At 50.6% G+C, this 24,797-nt stretch overlaps 1 protein-coding gene across 3 annotated transcripts in view; it reads left to right on the top strand.

The window, feature by feature from the left end:
* SCMH1 (Scm polycomb group protein homolog 1) overlaps positions 1 to 24,797 on the top strand; it is a 51,810-nt gene that overhangs the window by 5,704 nt on the left and 21,309 nt on the right. For all 3 annotated transcript variants that reach the window (XR_010442663.1, XM_064731438.1, XM_064731437.1), the window contains exons 3-7: positions 3,492 to 3,560; positions 8,341 to 8,411; positions 10,438 to 10,672; positions 12,907 to 12,995; positions 13,503 to 13,746. Coding sequence is in view for 2 of the 3 variants with exons in the window: in XM_064731438.1 (XP_064587508.1) it covers positions 3,492 to 3,560; positions 8,341 to 8,411; positions 10,438 to 10,672; positions 12,907 to 12,995; positions 13,503 to 13,746 (708 nt within the window). In the remaining variant the exon portion in view is untranslated. The remainder of the gene's footprint in view (positions 1 to 3,491; positions 3,561 to 8,340; positions 8,412 to 10,437; positions 10,673 to 12,906; positions 12,996 to 13,502; positions 13,747 to 24,797) is intronic.

The raw sequence follows: 24,797 nt of genomic DNA, 5'->3' as shown, positions 1-24,797 counted from the left end.
AAATAACACTTTATTACCTAAAACTACAGGAAAAAATAGGAAAGACTATAAGGAAAAAAGAGAAAAAAAATTGAAAACCTTACAAAAACCACTTTTCCTCCTCCCCACTCCCTGACTTCCCAATCCAATACATTCTCTCAAAAATACCAACTGCCCAGTCCGGCACGACACTTTAGTATACTCAAACATCAGTTCATGAAGAGGGAAAGGAGTCCTTCTTGTTCCATAGGCTTCTCGTGGAGACACACTGAGACCCTCGTGTGCTTCCCTGTCACTCCGGCACCGCCCGGAAAGTCCATTTGCCGCTTGTGACACGTTCCTTCCATGCTCAGTGCTCTCACCACCGAGACATGGATCAGAGCTGCTTTTAGGGTGGTCTTTCAAGGATGCCTTGTCTCACTCCAAAAAGGCACAGTCTCTGCTTTTGGGACAACTGTCCCCCCCATATATTTCCAACCCCCTGGGGCCGGGGGGTCCTCACAAATGAACCCTCCTGGTTTTGAGGCACTGCCTCCCCCTAAATGCAGTCTGTGTCACAGGAACAACTGAGTCCATGGCTACAAGAAAAGTCCAGCTAAAAGGCCACTCCAAATCATCTCTCCCCATCCAATCATCTCCACAATCTCCGGGCCAAAGTCTTTATCTCATATCATCTCTCATCTCCCTTCTTATTCAGCTTCGAGGAGGATTAGCATTTTTGTAAGGCCCCAATCATGCAAGAAAGGGTTAAAAGTTTTCAGTCTCTGTCTGTCGGACGGCTCCCACGCACGCTGCCCACACGCTGCCGCTGCGGCCGGGCAGTCCTCCCCCCTTCTCGCTGGCTGCTCTCCTGCTCTCCGGGGGGGGGGAAGGGGGGGGGGGGGGGGTGGCTGGCTGCCCGATGTCTCTTGGGGCTCCCCCACCCTTCCATCCTCGAAGCCCCCTCAACACCATCTCTGTCCAGACCCCCAGGCCTCACCGCATGGCTGGCCCCTCCCCCGCCCAGCAGCAGCGGGCCGGGCGAGGGAGAGAGGTCTGAACTCCTCGGCCGCGATGTCCAAAAAGAGGAAATGCCAGGGCAGTGCCCTGCTTTTAACCCCTGTGTATTCTCGGAGGTGTGTCCAAACCCCACTGGCTACACCAGGTGTCAGTATGAAACTCAAAACCTTCATTGGTTTGACCACAGCTTCCCAGAATTCCCACTCCTTCCGGGTCAAACCATGACACCAGGGCACCATCTGGCAGAGCTCCCAGCATGAGGCAAACTGCCTGAGCTGGCACAGCCTCCCCCTCTAATGAGGCATGAAACCAGAAACCAGCCTGCCTTGTGGAGAGGAAATCTGTCAGGAGGTTCCCCTGCCACCCAGTCCCTTGGCCCCTCACTCAGCACGTGCTTCCTGGGTCCTGCATCCCCAACAAAAAGGGTGAAGCCCAGCAGGCTGAGCTGCCCTGGCTTCTTGTGCTGAACAGAAATATTGATTTCCTTTAGTGCCGTGCCATGCATGTGCGTCTGACTGGAGTGATCTCATCAGGGAGGAGGGGGGAAGGGAGAAGGGAGAGGATGGAGCATCCTCCACAGCTCTTTGTTCACATCTGCTCCACACTCCCAAGGTTTATTGCAGGAGATTTCTATGCTCGATTTCTCTGCTCCCTTTATTTTTTTTTTTAAATGTCTCCTTTGCTTCTGTCGTGGTTCATCTTACAGCGGCATTATCCTCTTCCTAACACTGCTTGTCCTTTAATGAAGTGAAAATAAATGAAGGAAAGCAGGGAATGGGGAGACCCTGCTGTGAGGCAGCTGGAGGGCTTGGCAATAAAGGAGCCTGGTTGATTAGTCAGCAGCATGGCCTAGGCCAGGCTGGCTGGGTTCAGCCTCACTCACAGCTTGTTCTCTGTGCTCCTGGAGCCTCCAGCCAGCCTGCCTCTGTGACCTGGGCTCACAATGCCAGCCTGTGGGCTGCAGAGGCAGCACCTGCACTGTGCACATGTGGGTTTCTGTCCTACTTACCTGCTTTTTTAATAATGCATTGAACTTGCTCTGTTTCTTTATTTGTCTGCGGAAATTCTTGTTTCGCTCTCTTTTCTGCTGCTTTTGTATCGTGCTTAATGAGGATTTTTGCATGTTAAAGGTTAAGAACAAAATGTACCTTCACCTGCAGAGTGTGGTGAGAAGCTCCTTTGAGTGCATGGATGCTGTTAGAGCTGTCCTGCAGCACTGAGGGGAGCCTTACCCACCCAGGGGGCTCTTTAGCTTCTGCCTTAAATACTTTATGTCCTTTATTCTTGCTTTCTTAGGGACATGGCACAATGCTGTGCCTCGTGGTAATGCATTTATTAGGAAGGGTGTCCTTCAATCCTTTTCATTCATTTATGTCTCTCCAAGGAGGCTCTTTGTCTGGCCCATGTCTAGGGAATCTGTGGCCACACTCCATATGTCCCTCGTGTTCATTTAAGGGATGCTGATCTGGCATCCCTCTGCTGGGCTGGAGGCTGTTGGAGGCAGGGTGGGCATCCCCCACTTCTTGCTCTATCACTTTCCAGAGCAATAAAACCTACATGCTGTCCTGTCCATTGTGCTGAAAAGAACATGTCAAGAAGAGAAGATTGTAAAAATAATTGTCCCAAAGCAATTCCAGACACGTCAAGACACCCCGGGCCACTTTAGAGGCAGCTCTTAGCCTGCCTTTTCCGGCTGCTGCTCAGATTTCAAACCTTTTCCTTTCACAAGGAACTGTTTTTCATGGGGGCAAGGCACATTTCACAGGGCACTACCAAGCTGCTGTCTACAATAGCCCTAAAAATGGTCTGTAAAATAAAGGAGCTGCACTCCAGGGTGCCAGCCTGGCAGCAGCAGGTTGAGGAGCTGCTCAGGGTGAACTCTGCCATGGGACAGGACGAGCATTTCCCACTTTTTGCTCTATCGCTTTCCAGAACTGTCTTGAGATCCTCAAATTTTGAGAGCTCTGAGACCCAAAGTTGTCATGTGCAAAAACAGTTCATGTGAGCTGCTCTGCAGAGCTGGTGCTGCTTTGCTGTGCTCTCCTCTGAGCAGCAAGGGACACAAGGAAACTGCTGTTGTGTGTGGAGAGAGCACTTGTGCAGATTTTCAAAGTCACCACAAAGGGCTGAGGTTGCTTGTGTGGAATAACCTGGAGTTGATACACCAGGAGCCATTCTGCGCCAAAGATCCTCATGAGCCATTTTTAGTGGCTGTTATGTTTGTTCCTCTCAGGCCCTTCTTCTCACAGCTAAAATGATGGAGTTTGCTGTTCTTTATTGCTTGTCACTGAAGGAGAACATTGGCTGGTGGGAACTAAACAGGGATTGAGGTGCAGATGTGGATCCCTCCTGTGTGGTACCTGTGGAGAGGAAGGGAGCACACCCAGACATGGAAGCAAATTATCCACATTGCTGGGGTCAGGACAGGGAGGTCACTGCTCCCCACAGACAGTGCAGGAGGGTGCATTGCCTGGCTCCTTGCCCTGACACAAATGCTCTGTTTCTTGTCTCAGCCATAGACTGGAAAGATGGTAAAAAGCACAAGTACAGCCGCCCGTCAGAGTCTCCCTCCCAGTACCAAGGTAAGAGAGCTCCCTTCTTCCTCCCTGCTTCTTTTAGCCCTCCCTTCTCCCTTTTGTGGTTTCTGAAGGTTTTTTTTTAACAAGTGCATGGTACAGCAGTGAATATTGGTGATCACCTGTAAGAAACTCTGAGCAGCTCATCACTGCCCAAAGTGTGGGCACATCCTTGTAGGGTTTGGGTCTGGAGAAGAGAAAGGTCTGAGGAGACCATGGAGCCCCTTCCAGTGCCTCAGGGGGCTCCAGGGGAGCTGAAGAGGGACTTTGGACAAGGGTCTGAAGTGACAGGACAATGGGAATGGCATCTTACTGTCAGAGAGCAGGGTTAGATGGGATATTGAGAATAAATTTTTGTTAAATTCTTCTATTTGTTATTGAGAATAAATTCTTGTTAGGGTTAGATGGGATATTGAGAAAAAATTCTTTTTAGATCTTGTCAGGGTTAGATGGAATATTAAGAATAAATTCTTGTTACCCTGCTGGGCAGGCCCTGGCACAGGGTGCCCAGAGAAGCTGTGGCTGTCCCATCCCTAGAAGTGTCCAAAACCAGGTTGGACAGGGTTTGGAACAACCTGGGACAGTGGAAGGTGTCCCTGCCCATGGCAGATGGAAAGGAATGGGCTTTAATGTCCCTTCCAACCCAAACCATTCTGTGATTCTGCACAGTGAGGGGGTAAAACTGCAACATCTGACACAGAGCACCTGTAATCCAGGCTGTAAGGATTTTGGGTCAAAGCTGCATTGGGACACCTCTGAGGAGAGCAGGACAGAGCAGACAGCACCGTGGAGTTTCAGAGCTGTTAGTTTTGACTCACATTGTCACCTTTTACTGATCAGGACAGAGCACTGGGGCTCGTTACCAGTGCAGCTGGATCGATGGCTGAGCAAAGTGCCTGGGATGGGGCAGGGTCATGTTATAGGAGCCTCCTCAAGCCAGGTCTCATAAGCTCTCAGAGGCCTACAGCACATTGAAGATAGCTCAGCTACTTTTGGAGCCATAAAAATCAGCAGGATGGCTTCTGTTGCAGTGTTGGAAACAAAAAGGTTTAATAAAAGGCAAAATAACAGAGAAAAACTGAGCTAGGTGCAGGAGGTCCTTTCTCCTTGTAAAACACCTTACAAAAGGGATTAGTTTATTTGTTTACTTCTTTTTCTAGTAAATTGCCCAGGTGAGACTTTTTGGCTCCTTAAGTTTGAGGTGAAGTCCACCAGGCCTATGAGGTGCCTTTTTCACCTAATGGAGGAGAGAAACTTGTGGGCTTCTTTCCTTTATGAGGGGACAGAGGAGAGTTTTGTCACTCTGTCAACAAAAGGTACACTCCTATAGGGTGGGACAGCCTGTGGGAGAGCTGACCCCTCAGAGCCATGCTCAGACATCAGGGACAGCCACTGTCACTGGGATCTGCCAGCCCAGAGCATGCTCTGCTCATTTTCAAACTGTGCTTCTGCTTTCATGTGCTGCCTTGGTGCTCCTGAGCAGCCACACATATGGGCTGCAGACTTTAATGGGATGCCTTGATCTGGCTAGGGCACGTTCTCCTTCACAGATGTGACCTGAAACACACATGTATTGTTTCACTTGGATTGATGACCCCTCGGGAGCCAAAATGCTAATGGAGCCCAAACCAGACTTCAGTTAAAGATATAAACACAAACTCCATCTGCATTTAAATTCTGGGCAAAGGATCAATGTTAAGTGCAACCTAAAGAAAATCAAAACATGAGGGTGCAGAGCTGCACTGTTCACAACTACTGCAGTTTGATCCCTTGGGTTTGTGGAGTGTTTTGTTTGGAGTAAATATTTTTGGAGGTTAAGACATCAGAGCCCAAATGTGACTCTCTGCCTGGAAGTAATATCTGCCTTTGGCATGAGCACACAACAAGGAGCTTTCCCAAGGCAAGCACAAGTGACAGACAGTCACCCCAGTGGCATTTCCACAGCCAAGGCACAGGAATCACACAGGTTCCCAATCCTTGGCTTTGGTTTGGCTCACAGATGGAATTGCAAAGAGGGTGTTTCTCGTTTAAGGGTCTTTCTCTCGTTTCTTCCTATGAAGAAGACCCAGTGTGCTGGAGAGAAGCAGAGAGGGACCTGGGACAAGGGCCTGAAGTGCAGGGTTTCCTCTCATGCTAAGGGTGTGGTGGCAGCTTCCAAGTGCAGTCTGCAGTTTTTACCTCGGTCTGAGGGTAATCTTGAAGAAGAAGTGCAGGTTCTACCTGTGGTTGCCCTGCCACCTGTGTGTATGGGGATGCCTGGTAGTGACACTGCTGTATCAGCTCTGTCCTTTCTTAGAAGTCTTTCTGCTGCTCCTGCTTTTCTTTGCAAAAAAAATCACCAGAACCATTAGTGATAGCAATGAGAGAATCATAGAATATCCTGAGCTGGAAGGGACCCACAGGATCATCAGTGGAGCCCCTGGCCCTGCCCAGATCCCCCAACAGCCCCACCCTGGCCATCCCTGCAGCGCTGCCCAAATTTCTCCCCCATCCTTCATCTCCCCAATCCCTCACTCTCACACAGTCATGGAATGTGCTGAGCTGGAAGGGACCCACAGGGATGATCAATCCCAAAGCCAAACCCTGCCCAGAGCCCCCAGCAAGCCCAGCCTGGGCATCCCTGGAGCTGTGGCAGCCTCAGGGCCGTGCCCATTGCCTGGGCAGCCTGGGCAGTGCCAGCACCCTCTGGGGGAAGAGCCTTGCCCTGAGCTCCAGCCTGAGCTGCCCTGGCCCAGCTCCAGCTGTTCCCTAGAGAAGCTGCAGTTCTAGTGCTGTGTGTGTCTCCATACAGTGGTTGAATCCCAGCAGGCTTTAGAATTAATCTCAAATAAGTTCCATGTCCAAACACTATTTTTAGAGGCCTGCAGCTGTGTCAGAAATTCTCTGCTCCCACTGGGGTTGTGCAGCATAGATCTGGGCTGTGGGCTGAGCTGCTGCAGGGAGCAGGATGGCCTGGCTTGGTGTGGAGGGAGTGGAAAGTGGGAAGATTAAAACCATGACAACTTTTAATAGTGATGGATTGAAACCAGCTGAGGGGAGTTTGTTTGGTTTTTTTTTTTAAAATAAAATTATCAAGCACAGCTGATCCTGTTCAGGCTGCTGGCTCAGGGCCTGGGGCTGACACTGACACTGCTCACCCTTACTGTCACCTGGGTGTCCTCTGTGTTCTGGGGACAAGAAGGGCCACCCCAGTCTGAGATGGGCCAGATCAGCCACCAGAGTTAAGGAGTTAAGACATTTCCAGGCCAGGAGTGCCCAGCTTTGCTTTGCCTGGGTGTTTACTCCACATTATTCATACAAAGAGTTTCATTGACAGAACCAAGTATAAAATCATATCTTCAATTAAAGCAAAAGAATTTTGATTTTGTGAGAGCATCTTTGCAGTAACTCACTGAATTTCTTCATTCACCCAGTGTGAGGCTGTGGCTGAAATGAAAATATGTGCCAGTGGATGGAGCTGAGTACTCTGTGGCGTGGAGAGTGCTGTCAGTCTGCAAATAGCAATATTCAGCCAGTGTGGCAATGAAACTGTATTTTTTCTGTTCATTTTCCCCATTTTTAACAGTGTACTAGTCATCTGCATGGGAGGTGGTGAGAAAGCAGCATTCCTTGTATTTATTTGAAGCTTGTAGATTATGAAGGCTCCTCTGTGCACAAGGCAGCACTGAAGCAATGTGTGCTGACCTTACTGCCTCAGTTTTCAGAGGTGTGGTGTGTGCTGCAGTAGCTAAAATGGCTCTTAATGTAGCTTTTGTTTTGAAAATAGACTGATTAAGAACTTGCCTGACTCGGGGAAGCAGTGGCTGACTTTAATTGTGCTGCCACCACTGCTCTTGAAATGCCTTGAAAACAGTGGTCTCCCGGGAGCTGTTTGGATGAATACAAGTGAATGTCATGCTGCAAGGTTCCTCTCCCAGCTGCTCAGTTTAAATGGCAAAAGTCATGATTTGCTCAGATCACAGGAGCTTTTAATTCCTCATTTAATAACAGGTTTCCCTGGGTGGCATATTGCTTTTACCCTTCTTGCTGTATTCCTACCCTACCCTTCCTGAGGAAGGGGCAGGCAAGGATGAAATGCATTTCCCCTGGCAGTAACATCAGTGGAAGGGGGCTTGAGGTTGGGTGTGAGGTATTGAGCTCAGTAAATCCCTGTTTGGAGGATCCCTGCTCCCATCCTGTGGATTTCAGGAAGGTAATTTTTGTCCTGTCCACTTATTGCTGGGCTGATCCCTGAGATGGGCTGTGTCTGTGCTGGACCAGGGGACCATCCAATCACCACAAACCAGATTCCTGTTCTAAATCCACAATTTACAATCATGGCATCACAGAATGGCTTGGATTGGAAATAACCTTAAAGATAATCTCATTCCAGCCCCCAAGCTGTGCAGCTCACAGCCCACAGTGACTGTTTGCAGTCCCCAGACTGAGTGATGTGTTTAATGAATGGTTTTGAAGGGACAGTTGTCTGGAGGACTCAGCAGATTCCCATCTGTGCTGGGTGGTTTCCATTAAGTTGCAGGTTGTTATCCTGGCTCTGTGCAGCCCCTTCTCAGCAGCACCGAGGCAGGAGGATGCCCAAGGCAGAGCTGTGCTTTGTTCTGCCTGTCAGTTGCAGTTGTAAATCTTCTGTGCTCACACACACCAGAGGTTCTTGGTGAAAACACGTTGCCTGTGAGCACCTCCTCTGTGAGAAGTGCAGAACTGCTATCTCAGGAGTCTGGCCAGTATTTTACTGAGAATTTTGCTCATCTGTTCCTATTTGAATCCTTTTGTTTTTAATTCTCAGGTCACTTCACGTGGGAGAAGTACCTGAAAGAAACATGTGCCATCCCAGCTCCTGCCCATTGCTTCAAGCAGGTAAGAGGGTGAAAACAAGAAAAGTCAAGGGCTGTGGTCCACTGGGGGCCCTGGAATTCTGTGCCTGGGATAGACCCCTGGTTTGGCAAGGAAGATACTTAAGGATGTTGGGGACTTAACAGAAATCCAAGTGCTGAAGCAAAGATTAAAAAGATGCATTTAGAGTAGCGCAGATTTTCCTCTCAGATATGCATGTTGGGAACACAAGTGTGCTATTAACTCTGTCAAGCCCTTGGAGAAAGTGTCCAGAGTAGGTTGGAATCCAGCTTTTGGTGGATCCTGCTCAATCAGTAGATTTTCAGCAGAATTCACCCAGTTGTTGTGAATTGTTGCGAGAATAGCAGCCCCTGGGTAGCAGGTACAGGAGTGAATCAGTGTGGGACATCTGGGTCTGGGCAGAGGGGAGAGTGAATGTCTGTGTGGGTCTGGGGTTGGCTGGGTGATCTTCCCAGGAGAGGGTTAATCCCCTGTGCACTGGTGGGGCTGCATCTCAGATCCTGGCATCAGTTTTGGGCCCCTCACAAGGTGGCTGGAGTATGTGCAGAGAAGGGAACGGAGCTGGGGAAGGGGCTGGAGCCCCAGGAGGGGCTGAGGGAGCTGGGCAGGGGCTCAGCCTGGAGAAAAGGAGGCTCAGGGGGGACCTTGTGGCTCTGCACAACTCCCTGACAAGAGGATGGAGCCTGCTGGGGTCAGGCTCTGCTCCCAGGGAACAAGGGATAGGATAAGAGGAAACACCTTCAGCCTGTGCCAGGGGAGGGCCAGGTTGCATATCAGGAAAATTTCTCCACTGAAAGGGTGATCAGGCCAAGGAAATGTCTGTCCAGGGCACTGGTGGGGTCCCCATCCCTGCAGGTGTTCAAGACATGTAGTTGTGGTGCTTAGGGGTACTGGGTAAGTGGTGGGCTTGGCAGTACTGAAGCTGATGATCCTAGAAGTGTTTTGCAGCATTAATGACTCTGTGATTCCAACAGGACAGGCTTTAGTTGCCTGGATGATGCAGGATGGAAGGATGGGGGTCTGTTACAGACCTGCCAGGGCTGGCTGAGTTCCCTGTGGTGCCTCTGCTGTGCCTGGAGGGGCTGTCAGCCTTCAGCAGACCCCTTTGGGTGCTCCTGCTGCTGGAAGCTTTGTGCCTGAGCTGGTGCATGAATGCGTTGGCAATCCTGGCTCTGACTGGCCCTTGTTGCTGTTGGTTTGGAGGGTCCCCAGGGAGCCCCCTAAGCTGTGTGTTCACTGGTAGCAGCAGGCAGCAAGGAGATGTTTTGCAGAGTTAATCAAAACTCCACAATTTTTGTGAAAGTTGTAAAGCCGGTATGTTTATTACAGCGCTGGACACATGTGGGAATCGTTCCCCTAAAATGACATGTGTACTTCTGGGAACTTCAGGTCCCTTTTTATCCCCCTCTCAGATACATATGCATACAATTTCACAATAGGTTCATACTTATTTTTATTAATTTTGTGTGACATTTGCCGCTAGTTCTTGTTTATCAGAAAGAATTCCTAGGTTAGGTTGACCTGCTCTCACAGCAGTCTCTGTCTCTCTCTGTCACCTTCTGTCTCCCCCCCTTATCTCTGTCCTTCACTGAAGCAGTTTCCCTGAGCCTGGGCTTTTGCAGTCAGGCTAAATAGCTATGTTTTCTAACCACAGACTCAACTCAAAAATGTACATTTCACCTAAATCAAAATGGATTTCTACCCTGGAAAATTTCTATCCACATGGCTTCTGAGGGTGCTAATTAGATGAGGGTTTATTGGGGGTCCCACCTCTGGAGCAGCATGGTTTGAGGGAGAAGGGGGAGAGAGGGAGAGCCTATGGGGAGAGATGGGCCAAGAGAGATTCTGTGGCTTAACAGGGAGATTCAAAGTGGGTGCAGAATAATCCTTGGGCCAATGGGATTTACAGATCCCTGATCCTGCAGGGGAGGATCACAGGCTTGGAACAAACCCTACATTTTCCAGGAGTGACACAGAGCAAACCATTGAAATAAAACATAACACACAGCTCTTGTTTCCCTCTTTTCAGTCCTACACTCCACCTGCAAACGAGTTCAAGATCAGTATGAAGCTGGAGGCCCAGGACCCCAGGAACACCACGTCCACGTGCATCGCCACCGTGGTGGGGCTGACGGGCGCCCGCCTGCGCCTGCGCCTCGACGGCAGCGACAACAAGAACGACTTCTGGAGGCTGGTGGACTCTGCTGAGATCCAGCCCATTGGCAACTGTGAGAAGAACGGAGGGATGCTGCAGCCTCCTCTGGGTGAGCTGGAGTTGAGCTGTCCAATGAGGATTGAGTTGATGGAGGGGAAAGTTTGGGATGTGGGAATGTTCCTCACTCAGGGCTCATCATGTGTAGTGGTGTTTGCAGGATCCCCAGGATGAGAAGGCTTCTACTCTAGAACAGAAAGCCTCACCAGCTTCTGAGAATGAAAATTCATTATAAACTTCAAAATTCCCATCAGCCTAAAAATAGGCTTCTACTCCCTTACCTTCTTCCCCATTGCACTGTTTGTATCACGATCCATCCTGCAATTTGCAACATGATATATGGCCTCAGACCCCTACATTTCAAAATTTTTCACCTACCTACTATTCTTCCTAATCACCATACTCATCTTAATCATTGCCAATAATCTGTTTGTCCTATTCATTGGCTTAGAAGGAGTCAGAATCATGTCCTTCCTACTAATCAGCTGATGGCATGGATGGGCAGAAGAGATGAGAATCTTGACTCCATGTTTCAGAAGGCTGATTTATTATTTTATGATATATATTATATTAAAAGAAAATGATATGTCAAAACTATACTTAAAGAATAGAAGAAAGGATTTCATCAGAAGGCTAGCAAGGAATGAAAAGGAAGAATAGTAAAATCTTGTGACTGCTCACAGCCTCAGCACAGGTCACTGGTCACCTGAGCCATTCCAACCCAAACCATTCAGTGATTCTGCTGCCCATCTGTTCCAAAGCCCTGTGGGCCGGTGGTCCCTCCTGTGCCGGGTGTGGCCAGCAGAGGGCACGAGGTGCAGGTGGAGCAGCCCTGGCTGTGCTCGGGAACTGGTCCGGGAGTGCTGCCCCGTGTGCCCGGCCCTGCTCTGTGTCACCTTGTGCCAGGGGAGAGGCCACGGTTAGCTGGGATGTTGGGGAAAAATTCTTCCCTGTGAGCGTGGTGAGGCCCTGGCATAGTGGGATCAGGGAGGGTGTCCCTGCCCATAGCCGGGGAGTGGAACTGGATGATTTTGCACCCAGCATGAAGACAGGTAACTGGGCTAGTGCTGCAGTTGTCCTTCTGCTGCAGAGTTCAAGGGCCTAAAAACTCTGTAAGGGTTTTCTCTTTACTGTAGTATTTTCCATGTGCACTCTTTCTTTACACAGATAATTCCAGTGACAGGAGCCAGGGCACGGCTGGAGCTGGGCCAGGGCAGCTCAGGCTGGAGATCAGGGCAAGGCTCTTCCCCCAGAGGGTGCTGGCACTGCCCAGGCTGCCCAGGCAATGGGCACGGCCCCGAGGCTGCCACAGCTCCAGGGATGCCCAGGCTGGGCTTGCTGGGGGCTCTGGGCAGGGTTTGGCTTTGGGATTGATCATCCCTGTGGGTCCCTTCCAGCTCAGCACATTCCATGATTGTGTGAGAGTGAGGGATGGGGGAGATGAAGGATGGGGGAGAAATTTGGGCAGCGCTGCAGGGATGGCCAGGGTGGGGTTGGTGGGGGGTCTGGGCAGGGCCAGGGGTTGGACTGGATGATCCTTGGGGTCCCCTCCAGCCCAGGATATTCTGTGATTCACATAAAATGTTTTCGTTTCCACTGTGGGAGCTGAGCTCTCCCATCCCCTGTGGTTGTGGCTACTTGGGTTGGTTTCCAAGCTGATCTGACAGAGCTCAGGGCTGGCAGGGTGACCTGTGCTGAGCACTGCAACCTTGGCAAAGTTCTGCCATGCTCTTGGTCCAGATCCAGTGCCAGGATTACCTTCAAAACTCCCCAAACACAGCTGAGCAGCAGAAATTGCCTGTCCAAGAAGATGCACATTTAGCAAAGATATTCTGTGATATCCAGAGCCTTCTGTTGATTGTATAGTCATAGTCAGTGCCGCATACTTCAGAGCATGTGAAATTGCTTTTTTCTTCCCATAAACCCTCTCTTGTTATTTCTCCACTTTTTTCACAGCAGGTGTCAAGCCAAAACCTGCCATCCTTCCCTATAATGTGTTCCAGCCAAATCACAGCCTCTATTTCTCCAGATTAGCTTGCCTGCAGCTCACACTAGAGGTAGAGGAGGCCACCCAGAAGCTGTGATTCCCTGTTGAGGAAGAAATTCCATAGCCCTGAGTGTGCACTTGCTGATTCATGTCTCCCCTGCAGCAGGAGCTGGCAGCACTGATGCTGCACAAAGTGCTCAGTCTGGATGGTCAATGGGATTGTTGTGATAAGTGAATATTGCAGTTAGACAGTGAATATTGCAGTCTAACAGTGTCCATCTCCACTTCCCTCCCCTCAGGCTTCCGCCTCAATGCCTCCTCCTGGCCCATGTTCCTTCTGAAGACTCTGAATGGAGCAGAGATGGCTCCTGTCCGGATTTTTCACAAGGTATTTCCCTGTTTGTGCAGATCTTTCTGGCAGAGCAGCAGACTCAGGGCTGGTGTCTCATCAGAGATGTGCTGGTCCCATAGGAGGTGACACTGCACAGCTCAGGGCTGCTCTAGGACAGAGCTGTCCCCTCTCCAGCTGTCATAGCAGTGTCAGGATGTAGCCAGAGGTCTGCCAAGGAAGTGTTTGGCATTCAGGGTTCAGGCTTGAGGCAGGAGCTGGTTTTTCACTGAGGCTGCAGGTGCTGCTCAATGTGGGGAATGCAGGGTGGGAACATCAGCACCTCTGTGGAATGTCCCACTCCTGGGTTCAGTCCAGCAGTGAGTAGTGGACTTTGCTGCCTCTTGATCAAAGGGCAGTGGCTGTGTAGCCTATTGGGGTTCAAATCCAGCCCCCCTAACTCCCTTCAGCTCCTTGTGGAGTTGAGTTTGCTGGTGAGGGCACAGCCCTGGTGTGGGGAGGCACTGCCATATCCCCTTTGAGCATATATTCCACTTCTTCTTGTAGGAACCACCATCTCCTTCCCAAAACTTCTTCAAGACAGGTATGAAGCTGGAGGCAGTGGACAGGAAGAACCCTCACTTCATCTGCCCGGCCACCATTGGGGAGGTGAGAGGTTCTGAGGTCCTGATAACATTTGATGGCTGGAGAGGTGCCTTCGATTACTGGTGCCGATATGATTCCCGGGACATCTTTCCCGTAGGCTGGTGTTCGCTGACTGGAGATAATCTGCAGCCCCCTGGTACAAAAGGTAAGGCCCACGTTGGTTTTTAGCTGGCTTGGCTCCTCCACTCAGCTCTCAAAGAGCAGCAAAGCAGGCAGAGACTGGCAGCAAGGACACCTGGGTGCTCTGTGTGGTTTTTGTGCATGGTAAAGGTGATCAGACCTATAGCTCTGGCACCAGGGTGCTGAGGAGTGGCTGTCCATAAAGCTGGGCAGGATGGTGGCTCTGGGGAGGGATGGTGCTGGATACAACATTGCTGAGGTCTGCTCCTCTCCAGGAATTCCCTTGAAGTGTTTCCTGCGCCTTTGAACCACATTTTGCTGTGCAGTTTTTCTCAGGGGGAATAATGAGAAGTGTGAAGCTGCAGGACTGCTCCTTTTTGTACCTGGGGCAGTTTTCTTTGCTGTGAATGTGGACAAAGCAGGTGTGAAGCAGGTTGTGCCTGCCTTGTTCCTGGGGCTGTGATTGTTGGGTAGTAGCAATGCTGGGGAACTGTTGATGGCCAGCGATGGGTTTGATGGCTGGTTTGATTCTCAAGACCTGCCTCAAGCTCTCTCTCATCACAGTTGTGTTTGGGCTGGTTTGATTCTCAAGACATGTCTCAGTCTCTCTCACATCTCAGTTGTGTTTGGGCTCAGGGGGCTGTCATTGTCCCCAAGCACATCCCTCTGGCTGGCAAGCCCTGCACATTGCTGGTCAATGAAATGAGGGGCAGGAGAACAGCCTGTCTGCCAGAGCTGAAGGATTGCTTAGGAAGGGCATTTCTCTGACAAGATTGTTCCTTTTGGAAGTCCTGGGTCAGCTCATGCTGCCCTGTCAGGCTGGTGCTGCCCTGTGTCCCTGGCATGGGCCAGGTCAGTGCTCAGGGCTGCAGGGCTGGTCTCAGTGCATTGCCTGAGGTGATCTGTGTGCAAGCCAAGCTGTGAGCTCCCCTTGGCTGATGATTCCTCTTTACCTTGGATTTCTACATTTTGCCTTGCTGTTCCCAGCCTCTCCCTCTCTTCTTGCTGCTTGTTGTGTCCCAGCTGAGCACTGGGGCCCTCTCAGGCAGTGGCTGACTGCTCCAGTGGAGCCCTGGTGCTCTCACAGGCATCTCCAGAGTGTCTCTCAGGTACTGCACAAGTGGCTCAAGATGTGTTTGTGTTTGGTAGGAGCTTTCCTGGCAGTAATCTGGGGGTGGAAGGTTTCAGGAGAATGGTGGAAGCTGCCTTCTCAGGAGAAGTGGGAACCTGTCTGACCCTCAGCCCCAGCACAGGCAGCTCTGTTCCTCCCCAGCCTCCTCCTCACTTCATCTGCCAGGGGCTGAAGCTGTGAGTGAGCAGGGCCCAGTCAATAATCCAGAAACAAGATCCCATTGTGCCACCCCTTGGCAAGTGGCTGGGATGGCTTCTCCCTTTCCCACTGGCTCCATGTGCAGTCACTCTGCACTTCTGCTTGTGTACAAAAATAGTGACCCCCAAAAAGTCACATCTCCCCACTCACCCTCAGGCAAATTTCTACTCTCTTTGTCCTTTTTTTGCAACTCCTGGGACAAGAGCAGAGGTTGGCAGGGGTTGCATGAGCCATGCAAAAATGCCAGGGAGTTGAGATCAGCCTTGTCTTTGTGCTTTTGCTTCTCCCTCTGTGACTGTCTGCTCCCTCTCCTGACCGAGAATTTCTGACTTGCACTTTGTGGGATTAAACCAAAAGAGCAGAGTATTGGGAGCTTTCTCTAATGAAATTCCTCCTGTGTTTCCTCAGCCCTGCTGTGGTGGAGGGTTGAGCACAGCCCTCCCAGACCTGAGAGTGCTGCTCTTGGCAGGGTGGGAGGATGCATCACCACACAGGAATTGCCTTTTCCTTGAGCTCCAATAAACCTTCTCCATGTGCCAGCCTGCAGGACCATGTGGTGGAGTCAGGCAGTTTCCCTTTCCTGGTGGGAATTCCTCTTAAAGAGAACTGGAGAGACATGCAGGCAGTAGCTTCTGCTGTGGGAAACTGCTCTGTGCTCATTTGCTGGGCTGACTTTGGCCCTTGTGGAAGGTGGGGAGTCCTGTGAAGAGTTAACTCCATGGAGAATGAGTAGCAAAAAGAGGCCTCGTGGAATGAGCTCATGTTCAAGGGAAGCACAACTTCAAAGAGGGCAAGCATGTTTATTTAATGCTGGTAACTCCAGTCAGCTCTGATCTGTCTCTGCTGCTGGCTGCCAGCAGAGGTGGAGGAGTGCAGGGCTTCTCCCAGCCATGGTCCTTCTCCATCTCCCAAGGTCCTTCTCCATCTCTCATGGTCCTTCTCCATCTCCAGGGCCTCCCAGTCCCAGCAGTGTTTGCTGAGCTGGAGCTGCTGGAGCTGGGGCCCAGCCACTCCATGGAGCTTTCATTAGGCCATGTGTGTGTGTTAAAGGAGGAAAGGGAGGTCAAACAGCAAGGAGAGGAGCAGCCTGCATGCCTGCTTGGTATTCCAGTGCTGCCTGTGCAGTAGCTGTGGGCTCCTGGGCATCTCCTGGTGCTCCTGTCTGCATGCTGCACACCTTGGAGCTGGGGGATCCAAATCAACACATCACACAGGGGAAATGGAGCTCTGGGAGTGCCTGTGGTGGGTCCTGGTCCTCTCTCCATGTTGGTCACAGGTTAGGGATGGATGTTGGCTCTGCTGGGCTACAGAGCAAGGCAGAATGTGGGAGAGTTCATCCTGTGCACCCAGAGCTTCTCCAGCTCAGCCTGGGGGGACAGGTCCCAGTGGCTGTCCCAAAGGAGGGGAGTTCTGTGTGTGTGCAGCAAACTTCCCTCAGCACCCCACCCACACCTGGGCTGCTCCCAGGGATGTCCATTGGCCAGGAATTCCTACTGCACTCCTCATATGTGGAATACAGCACCTTACATGTCTTTTCATGCCTCTTACATGTACTTTTTAATCTTTAAATACATATCTGTACTTTAAATACACATCTGTACATACCTTTTAGGAATATAAGGTGAAGTGGACTTTCTGTTCAGCTGAGTGCTGGCTGGGAGCTCTGCTCAGAGGTTATGGAGTCAGAGAACATCCTGGGATGGAAGGAATCCACAGGGATCATCAAGCCCAGCTCCTGGCCCAGCACAGGACAGAGTGAAAGGACCTTGCCCACACACACAGACACCAATGTCCCTTAAGTCTGCTCCCATGTTTCATGTGTTACTGTGGAGAGCAGGGAAATACTTTTATCTTGAGCACAGGGAAGCAGAGACACAGGTGTCTGTATCTCAGGAGGTGCCTGTGCTATTCCTCCATCCTGGCTGATGCCAAGTTGCTCTGGATTCCTGATGGGTTTGCTACCCCCTGTTCCACCCTTCTGGATGCTCTGGGACACAGAGAGGGGTGACTGTGCTGTGGGAGAGGGGCAGTGCTGAAAGGGTTAAGGCTGGCAGGCAGAGCTGGAAGCTGCTCCAGCTCTGGAATTTGGAGCACTGGAATTGCTGCCTTGGCTGCAGCCCAGCTGGCAGAGAGCCCCTGGCCCTGGCAGGGCAGAGCTAACACAGAGCTCATCCTGTGCCAGTGTGCCAGGGCTGGGGGGAGCTGGGGGAGGGCACTGGGGCACTGCTCAGTGCCTGCTCAGGTCTGTGTGTGCCCTCAGACCCTGCTCCCTCTGGCTGGGCTCAGCTGCTGCTCCCTCTGCTTGCAGAGCAAGCCCATGTGAGTAGTTTTAGTATTTACCATGGGGATAGGCTGAAGGGGAGCTCCGTCCACCCTGGGCTCACAGCTCTGTGTTACCCTGAGACCAGAGCTGCCTGCTGTGGCTCCAAGATGCTGATCCTGGACAGAAAGTTCATCAGGTTCTTCATTTCTCACCACCACTGCTGCCATGTGATTTGTTGTTTAATTGCTTTGTCTCCTCAAAGGAAGATGATGATCATCTGCTAGGTTTCCTGCCCAGGGGCAAAGGTAATGTGTATTTTATTATTTTATTTTGGACATTGCCTGGTTCCTTTTCCTTCTTCAGGGTGAGAATATAGTGGTGGGAAGAGGAGCCTCCTCAGGAGTAGTTGGCAGGGTAAGAGCTCAGGTGAGCTCCTGTGCATTCCTGCTTGGAGGAGATGGGAAAATATTAATTAATTCCTGTCTCTTCAGGACTGAGCTCACACATTAAGCTGGGTGACATTGCTTTGCACTGGCATGGCTGGTGTGGGGACCACACAGGTCGAGTTTGTGCACCAACAGCAGGAGGAAGGAGGGCACACAGAGCAGTTCAGGTGTTTATCCATAAATGTAACACACAAACAGCCCTGGAGCCTGGGGGTGCTGCCTCTGAGGCTGCTCTTGGAAGATCCCAAGAAAATCTCTTGAGTTATTTGGAGCACAGAGCCAAGGCTCTTAGCAGTGACCCTGGCTCAGCTTGGATGGTGTCCTGGAACACATGTGGGGTTTGGGAGCTTGGTAAGGGAGCCCAGCACTGCCAGAGGCTCTGGAGTGCTGTCAGTGCCTGTGGCTCAGCAAACAGCAGATGGGAACCATGGCATGTCACAGACCTGAGGGTGCTGAGTGATGTCCTGAGGCTGGCAGAGCCTTTAAGAAGAAGAACTGACCTGAGAGAAGCAGCTTCCTCTGCTCTTCAGCCTGTCCTTACTCTCAGTATCTAGACCTTCCTTTAACTTGACTTTCCCTCATGTTTTATTTTGAAATATTTCATATCCCAGAGCATCTGGGTTTTGTTTAGGATGTTTCCATCCCTTTTCCACCGTGCTTCCTGGCCTAAAACAGAGTTTCAATATCTCAGGGTGTTACTGAGCTTGGCAGGAGGTTCCTGGTGTTGGAACCTCCCTCTCTTTGGTTGAACAGCACTGGGGCCATCACTTTGTTTCTGCAGGATCTCTGAACAGTAACAACACTCCTGTTCACTGGGCCATGGTGCAGGTCTGAGTGCTTTCAGGATGGAATTGCACAACCTCAAGGAAGAAGATTATTCCAGAGCTGTTATTTATAGGGATCTAAAAGTGCCTGACTGAGCTCTGATTGCAGGCAGGGCTGGTGGCTCTGCCCAACCATCCTCTGCTGGTTTGGGAGCAGAGTGAAGTCAGCCTAAAGTGTGCCCAGGGTGAGAGTTTGTGTAGGAATTGCTGCTGGGGGATCCAAACCAACACACCACATGGGGGAATGTAGCTCTGGGAGTGCCTGTGGTGGGTCCTGGTCCTCTCTCCACATCAGCCACAGGCCAGGGATGGATGTTGGCTCTGCTCTCCACAGGAGAGCAGGATTTCCCATCAGGATGGACGGGTTTAAACACTCAGTTTTACAAAACACTTCAAGGAGTTCACACTCCACACCATATTCCAGCCTTGGTGACAGGAGCTTGGTCACCTTTTAAATTCCAGGATTTGGAGTCTTGTTTTTAATCCCTGTCTTTGCAAGGAGCCTGTGTCTCCCACCCTTGGTCCTGTGTTGTGTCTGCCATGTCTGCTGAGAGCTCAGCACAATCCAAGCCTGGAGCCTTCCCAGGGCCTCTCTTTCTGTCCCAGTTGTGCTCATGGTGGCCAGTGATGATGGTCTCTGCTTTGGGAGGAATCACAGGGCTTTGAAGCTTTCACATTTTACTCTGGGACAGGCAGTGAGCTCTGGTTCCTGTCCAGCTCCAACTTCCAGGATGTCTGGGATTGAAATGCCTCGCTCAGGGAAGGATTCAGCCAGATCCCAACAAGATTTCTGCTCTGGCAAATTTGCTTATCTTAAATGGGTCTGTTTAACCTCTCTGAGTGCTGCTTCTGCCCTGAAGTGCTGAAGATGGACAAGGGGCAGTGAGCACCAAAGGACATGGAGGGGTGGCCTGCAGGACATTGTCAGAGTGGGCATGAGTGCTGTGCTCAGAAATCTCCCCCTGCACTTCAGGACACTGCAGGGGCCACTGTGGACATCTCCAGGCAGAAGCACATGAACTGCAGCTGCAAATGAGAGTACAGAGCGCAAAAAATGGGAATTTGGGATTTGTGCTCCTGCAGCTCTTGGTAAATGAATCTTGTAAATAGGAGAGAAAGGCAGGAAACCTTTCTGCAGCTTCAAAGTTTTCTCTTCCATATTCTTCTATGTTTCGACTTTGTAATTCTTGTCCTAAGGACATGATTTCGTCTTCTTCAAGCTGTGACAAGTCTCAGCTAAGCTGATGAGTGACAAATGTTGCTTCCTAGCATTGACCAACCCTCAGAGTGTAGATGGCAACTGTGCAGAGTCTCTGTAAGCAAAGGTTTCAGTCCCAGTGTGGTGGGCAGCTGCAGGTGCTGTGCATCAGCTGATGGAATATTTTGGCATTAGGAAGTAGAGCCTGAAATCAGGAATTCTCTGTCAAGTCTCTTTGTCGTTTAAACTAATCCTTCAGTGGTGAATAACATCACCAGTGGTGCCCAGCGTCTCTTTGGCTCTGAGCTCAGCTGTGTTTGAGCTGCATTTTGAGGGTGATGTTTCTCACTGTGCCAAATGGATCCAGTGGCAGCCAGCCTTCTCCTCCTCCTCCATGTCTGCCATTGTTCTGGATGCCTGTGTGACCCAAAACAAGACAGTTCAGCCAGCATAAAATTCCCAGTGATTAATTTTCTGTCCCCTTAATGAGCTGAAATAGCCATGAGTTCAGATTCAGGTCAGAAAGGAGCTCAGGGTTGCATGGCTCAACTCCTGCAAAGCAAGGCCAGCTTTGGGTGGTTAGATTGCTCAGAGCTCAGGTGAGCAACAAAGCTGTGGCACAGAGATGCTGCTTTACTGAGGAAGAGTTGATTTTTTTATGTAAGAGAGGCTCCACTTGATTTTCTGAAAATGTGGCTCCTCTTAGTGGCTTGTACAAGGAAGAAGAAAGTGAGAATGTCTCTGGCAGCTGCTCTTTGTTGGGCTGACTCTGTCACCAGCTGAATCATAGAATGACAGAATATCCTGAGCTGGAGGGAACCCAAGGATGATCCAGTCCAGCCCCAAACCCTGCCCAGATCCCCCAACAGCCCCACCCTGGCCGTCCCTGCAGCGCTGCCCAAATTTCTCCCCCGTCCTTCATCTCCCCCATCCCTCACTCTCACACAACCATGGAATGTGCTGAGCTGGAAGGGACCCACAGGGATGATCAATCCCAAAGCCAAACCCTGCCCAGAGCCCCCAGCAAGCCCAGCCTGGGCATCCCTGGAGCTGTGGCAGCCTCGGGGCCGTGCCCATTGCCTGGGCAGCCTGGGCAGTGCCAGCACCCTCTGGGGGAAGAGCCTTGCCCTGATCTCCAGCCTGAGCCTGATGCCTCAGGTTTAGCTTTCATATTTTTCACATTCTGCGCTGCTTTAGTGTGTGGGTCTGGGTTTCATATTATGGGATGCTGAGCTCTCTTCACAGAGTAGGGAGATAAAGCAATTCCTGCTCTAGCTGGGGACCAAGGGCAAATGATCCAAATGTCAGGCCCAAGAGCACAAACAACCTGGGCTGAAGAGAGAAAAACAAGCAGGATGGGACTGCATGGTCTAAAGCTGGAATTGGACAATTAACTCTAATAGGCAAATGGAGCAGAACTGATCAAAGTGAGAGACCCCATGACTGGTTGTGCATTTTGGGACCATTTTGGTTCACCTGGGGTGCAGACCTGGCTGGGCTCTTGTGCTGCCTAAGGTGGATCCATTCAGGACTTTTAATAAATCCCTGCTTTATTCTTTAACTCCATCCAGTCTCTGCTCTAGATCAGCCTCCACAGAGCATCAAGCCTGCCCTGGCCCAGCTCCAGCCGTGCCCTGGCTGCTGTCCCTGTCCCAGAGCAGAGATGGGAGCTGCCCCTCGGGAGGAGCTGCAGATCCCTGAGCTCTGCCCTCAGTGTGCCCTGCTCCAGCTGCACACACCAGGAGCCCTCAGCTGCTCCTCAGGTGGCCCCTCTTTGGACACTCTTTGATACCTTTAGATTCTTAACAATTAAGATGTAAGAGTAGTAAGAATAAGATGCAGTAAATTGAAGTTTTTGGCAGTTAAAGGAGACTTTGGCAGTGCTTGGAGCTCGAGATAATCCTGCTTGCTGGGCACAGCTGTTTGCACCTCTGGAGCTCTGTGGGTGCAGGCAGGGCTGAGTGCTGGGCACTGATCCCTGCATAGCAATCCTGTGTTTCTGGATCACATCTGCATGACAGCAGGGACTGAAATCCTGCAGGAAAATAACAGGCACCTGAAAAGGAGCTACTGGCTCCTTTAGGAAGCATGCAGTCACTGGAAGTGGTGCCTTGGGGGCGAGGCAGAGTGTGGCCAGCTGTAACCCTGTGCTTTGGGGGCTGCACCATTGATGTGCAGCTGGTGGCAGGACTCTGCTCAGTGCATCTGCTAGGGCAGCAGAAATGTGTTAGCACAGCCTGGTGTTTGCTCAGATTCTGGTTCAAATCCAACAAAAAAGCCAGGCAAGTCTGCTGGATCGTGGGAGGATAAGAGCTCATTTCATTAAATCACTGCAGGTCAGAAAAATGTCTGTGCATTGCATCAGTGTGATGGAATCAGCCCCAGGGAAAACATCAGTGCCTGTCCAGGGCTGTGCTCAGGGCTGTGCTCAGGGCTGTGCTCTGCAGCCCTGCTGGGCACACAGCACCAATCTAGGTCACAGTCTGTGTCTCTGTGGCCTGAGCTGGCTGCACATTTAGATGTAATTTAGCCTGTTTGAGTGAACAGCCTCCCTTGCTGTGGCAGCTCCTCCATCCCTGCAGGAGCTGTGGCTGTAGAGGGACCAGGGATGTGCTGCCAGGGGCACAGGCACAGTGGGGACTCCTCTGGGTGGCTGAATGACATGAGGTGTCCCATCAGGGGATCTGCATGCACCCAGTTATGGGATTTTATTGTCCAAATCCCAAAACCAGTTCTTCAAGCCTGGTAAATTACTATTATGTGTACTGTCTTTACAGCTGAAGTGGGCGATAGATTTTTCTTGCATTTATTTCACCAAAAGATGAAATCACTTATTAAAATCACTTATTAACATAAGATTATACAGTGAAAGCTTGCACCAGGAGTTCATCTGACTGCAGTCTCCTTTCTCCTGGCAGTGATGTGGTCCCAGCCTGGGAGCAAAGGGTGCAGTCCAGCTGCTCTGCCTGCTGCATGCCAACTTCCCAAATGCACCATTTCTCTGGGTTTGTTACTAGTAAAACTGAGAAAACATGTTTGCCTCACAGCTTGTCTGTAGAATTCTCAATTTTTCTCCACATTAGAGAAACCTCATTATGGCACAGCTTGGTTTAGACACTGAGTGTTGTGCTGATCTCAAATGAAATGCTCCCTGCCCTGGCTTCCACATCCTTTTGATATTTAAGTTTCTTTGAAGTATGGAGAGTTTTAGAATCATGGATTGGTGTAGATTGGAAGGGACCATAGATCTCATCCCATTCCACCCCTGCCATGGCAGGGACACCTCCCACTGTCCCAGGTTGCTCCAAGCCCTGTCCTTGGACACTTCCAGGGATCCAGGGGCAGCCAGAGCTGCTCTGGGCACCCTGTTCCATTTGATCTTTATCCTTGTTCTGTCAGCTTATGGGTTTCTAATAAATAGTTTGATGCAAACATTTCTCTGCTGAGATCAGTCACTGCACACCTGAAGCCAGAGGCCCCACGATTCCATGATCAGCACCTGCCTTACCTGTGCCATTCCTCCTGCAGCTCAGTGCCAGCTGTCACCTGGAGCAGGTGACACTTCTGGAGTACCATCAGCTCTAAGAAGCACCTGAGCTATTCATTCATTTTCTTAACAGCAAAATAATCTTGCTTTTAACACTAACAGCTCAGGCAAAAAGTAGTAAAACCCTGTTTCTGCCACATTCTCTGTGTCTGCCTGACACAAAAAAGTCTTTATTCAGGAAGTCAGATAGATCCTGATGATTGTGCTTCTTCCCAGCTTCTGATACAGAATGCACAAAAACAAGGAAATAAAATTGAAACTAAACATGCCTCCACGGCAAGCAGAATGGGGCTGGATCCTGGATGCACTGTGTGATTTGGGTTGGAAAGGAGCTTAAAGCTCATCTCTGTCCAACCCTCTGCCATGGCAGGGACACCTTCCACTATCCCAGGTGCTCCAAGCCCTGTCCAGCCTGGCCTTGGGCACTTCCAGGGATCCAGGGACAGCCAAGGGAATAAATCCTTGCTCACAGTAACTGCTCCTAAAACCTCATTGCAGAAACCTTAAAAATCTCTGTATATGCCCACAGTTGTACCATCCTGGTATCAATCTAATTGCACTTTTTTTCCTTGGCTAAGACTTTTTTCCTTCACTACAAAGCCCCTGATTTCAAAAGTGTTTGCCTGTGTTTCTTCCTAATTCCTTTGCCCCTATGTTGAGGTTTCTAGATGTGAGAAGCAAGACATCCCAAAGATCACTCTGCAGTTTTCAAAATGCAGCAGGATTTTGGTTTGTTTCTTTTTAGCAGAAATTTAAAACAGAAGGAAATACTGGTCTGCTAGGCTGGGCCAGCACATCTCTGGCCTTTAGCAGGCTTGGGGAAGATGGCTGAACAAATTTAGGGGTTGTATGGGCAAGTATAGCAGAAACCTGATGTTGTGATGGAAAGAGTGAGAAGATGAGAAGGAACAGACCTGGCTCTGGTTTGTGGATGAGCAGGGCAGCTGGTCCAGCAGAGATGAGCTGTTGCTCAGGACCAGGAGCAGTAATCCCTGCAGGCAGGGAGGATGGAGCTGGTCCCTTCCACTGCAGTTTGCTGGGAATTTAGGGACAGATTTGACATCAGCCTTGAGAGAGGGGATTTCCAGTGTTTGCAGCACTGGCTCTGTGAGTGTCAGACAGGTCTTGGCTGATCCCTCCTAGGAATGCTCTCAGAGCCTTTTCCGTGGCCACTGGCAGGTCACTGCTTGCAGAAGGAAGAGATGTAGGTGCCAGTTATTTTCAGGAAGGCAGGTATGGCTGCAAGCATGATCCTTCTGGAGTTCAGCCCATCCAGGTTAAGCCCCAGTGTCCCCCAGCTCAAGTTCTGAGCTGGGGGTCTGTATATTTGATTTTAACTCTGGCATGGAGAGCAGTCCCCCCACGCAGGGGTCTGCGAGTTGTCCAAATTTTTCCATGTGTATAAAGATGGAGGCTGCTCTTGTTTTGATTCTCACCTGATTTAATTACATTTGCTTTTTCTCTTTTT

The sequence above is a fragment of the Zonotrichia leucophrys genome, chromosome 23 (assembly GCF_028769735.1).
Source record: "Zonotrichia leucophrys gambelii isolate GWCS_2022_RI chromosome 23, RI_Zleu_2.0, whole genome shotgun sequence".
In the NCBI taxonomy this organism is placed as follows: Eukaryota; Metazoa; Chordata; class Aves; order Passeriformes; family Passerellidae; genus Zonotrichia; species Zonotrichia leucophrys.
Note: the sequence above shows the minus strand (reverse complement) of the source record. Positions and strands in the feature narration are given on the sequence as shown.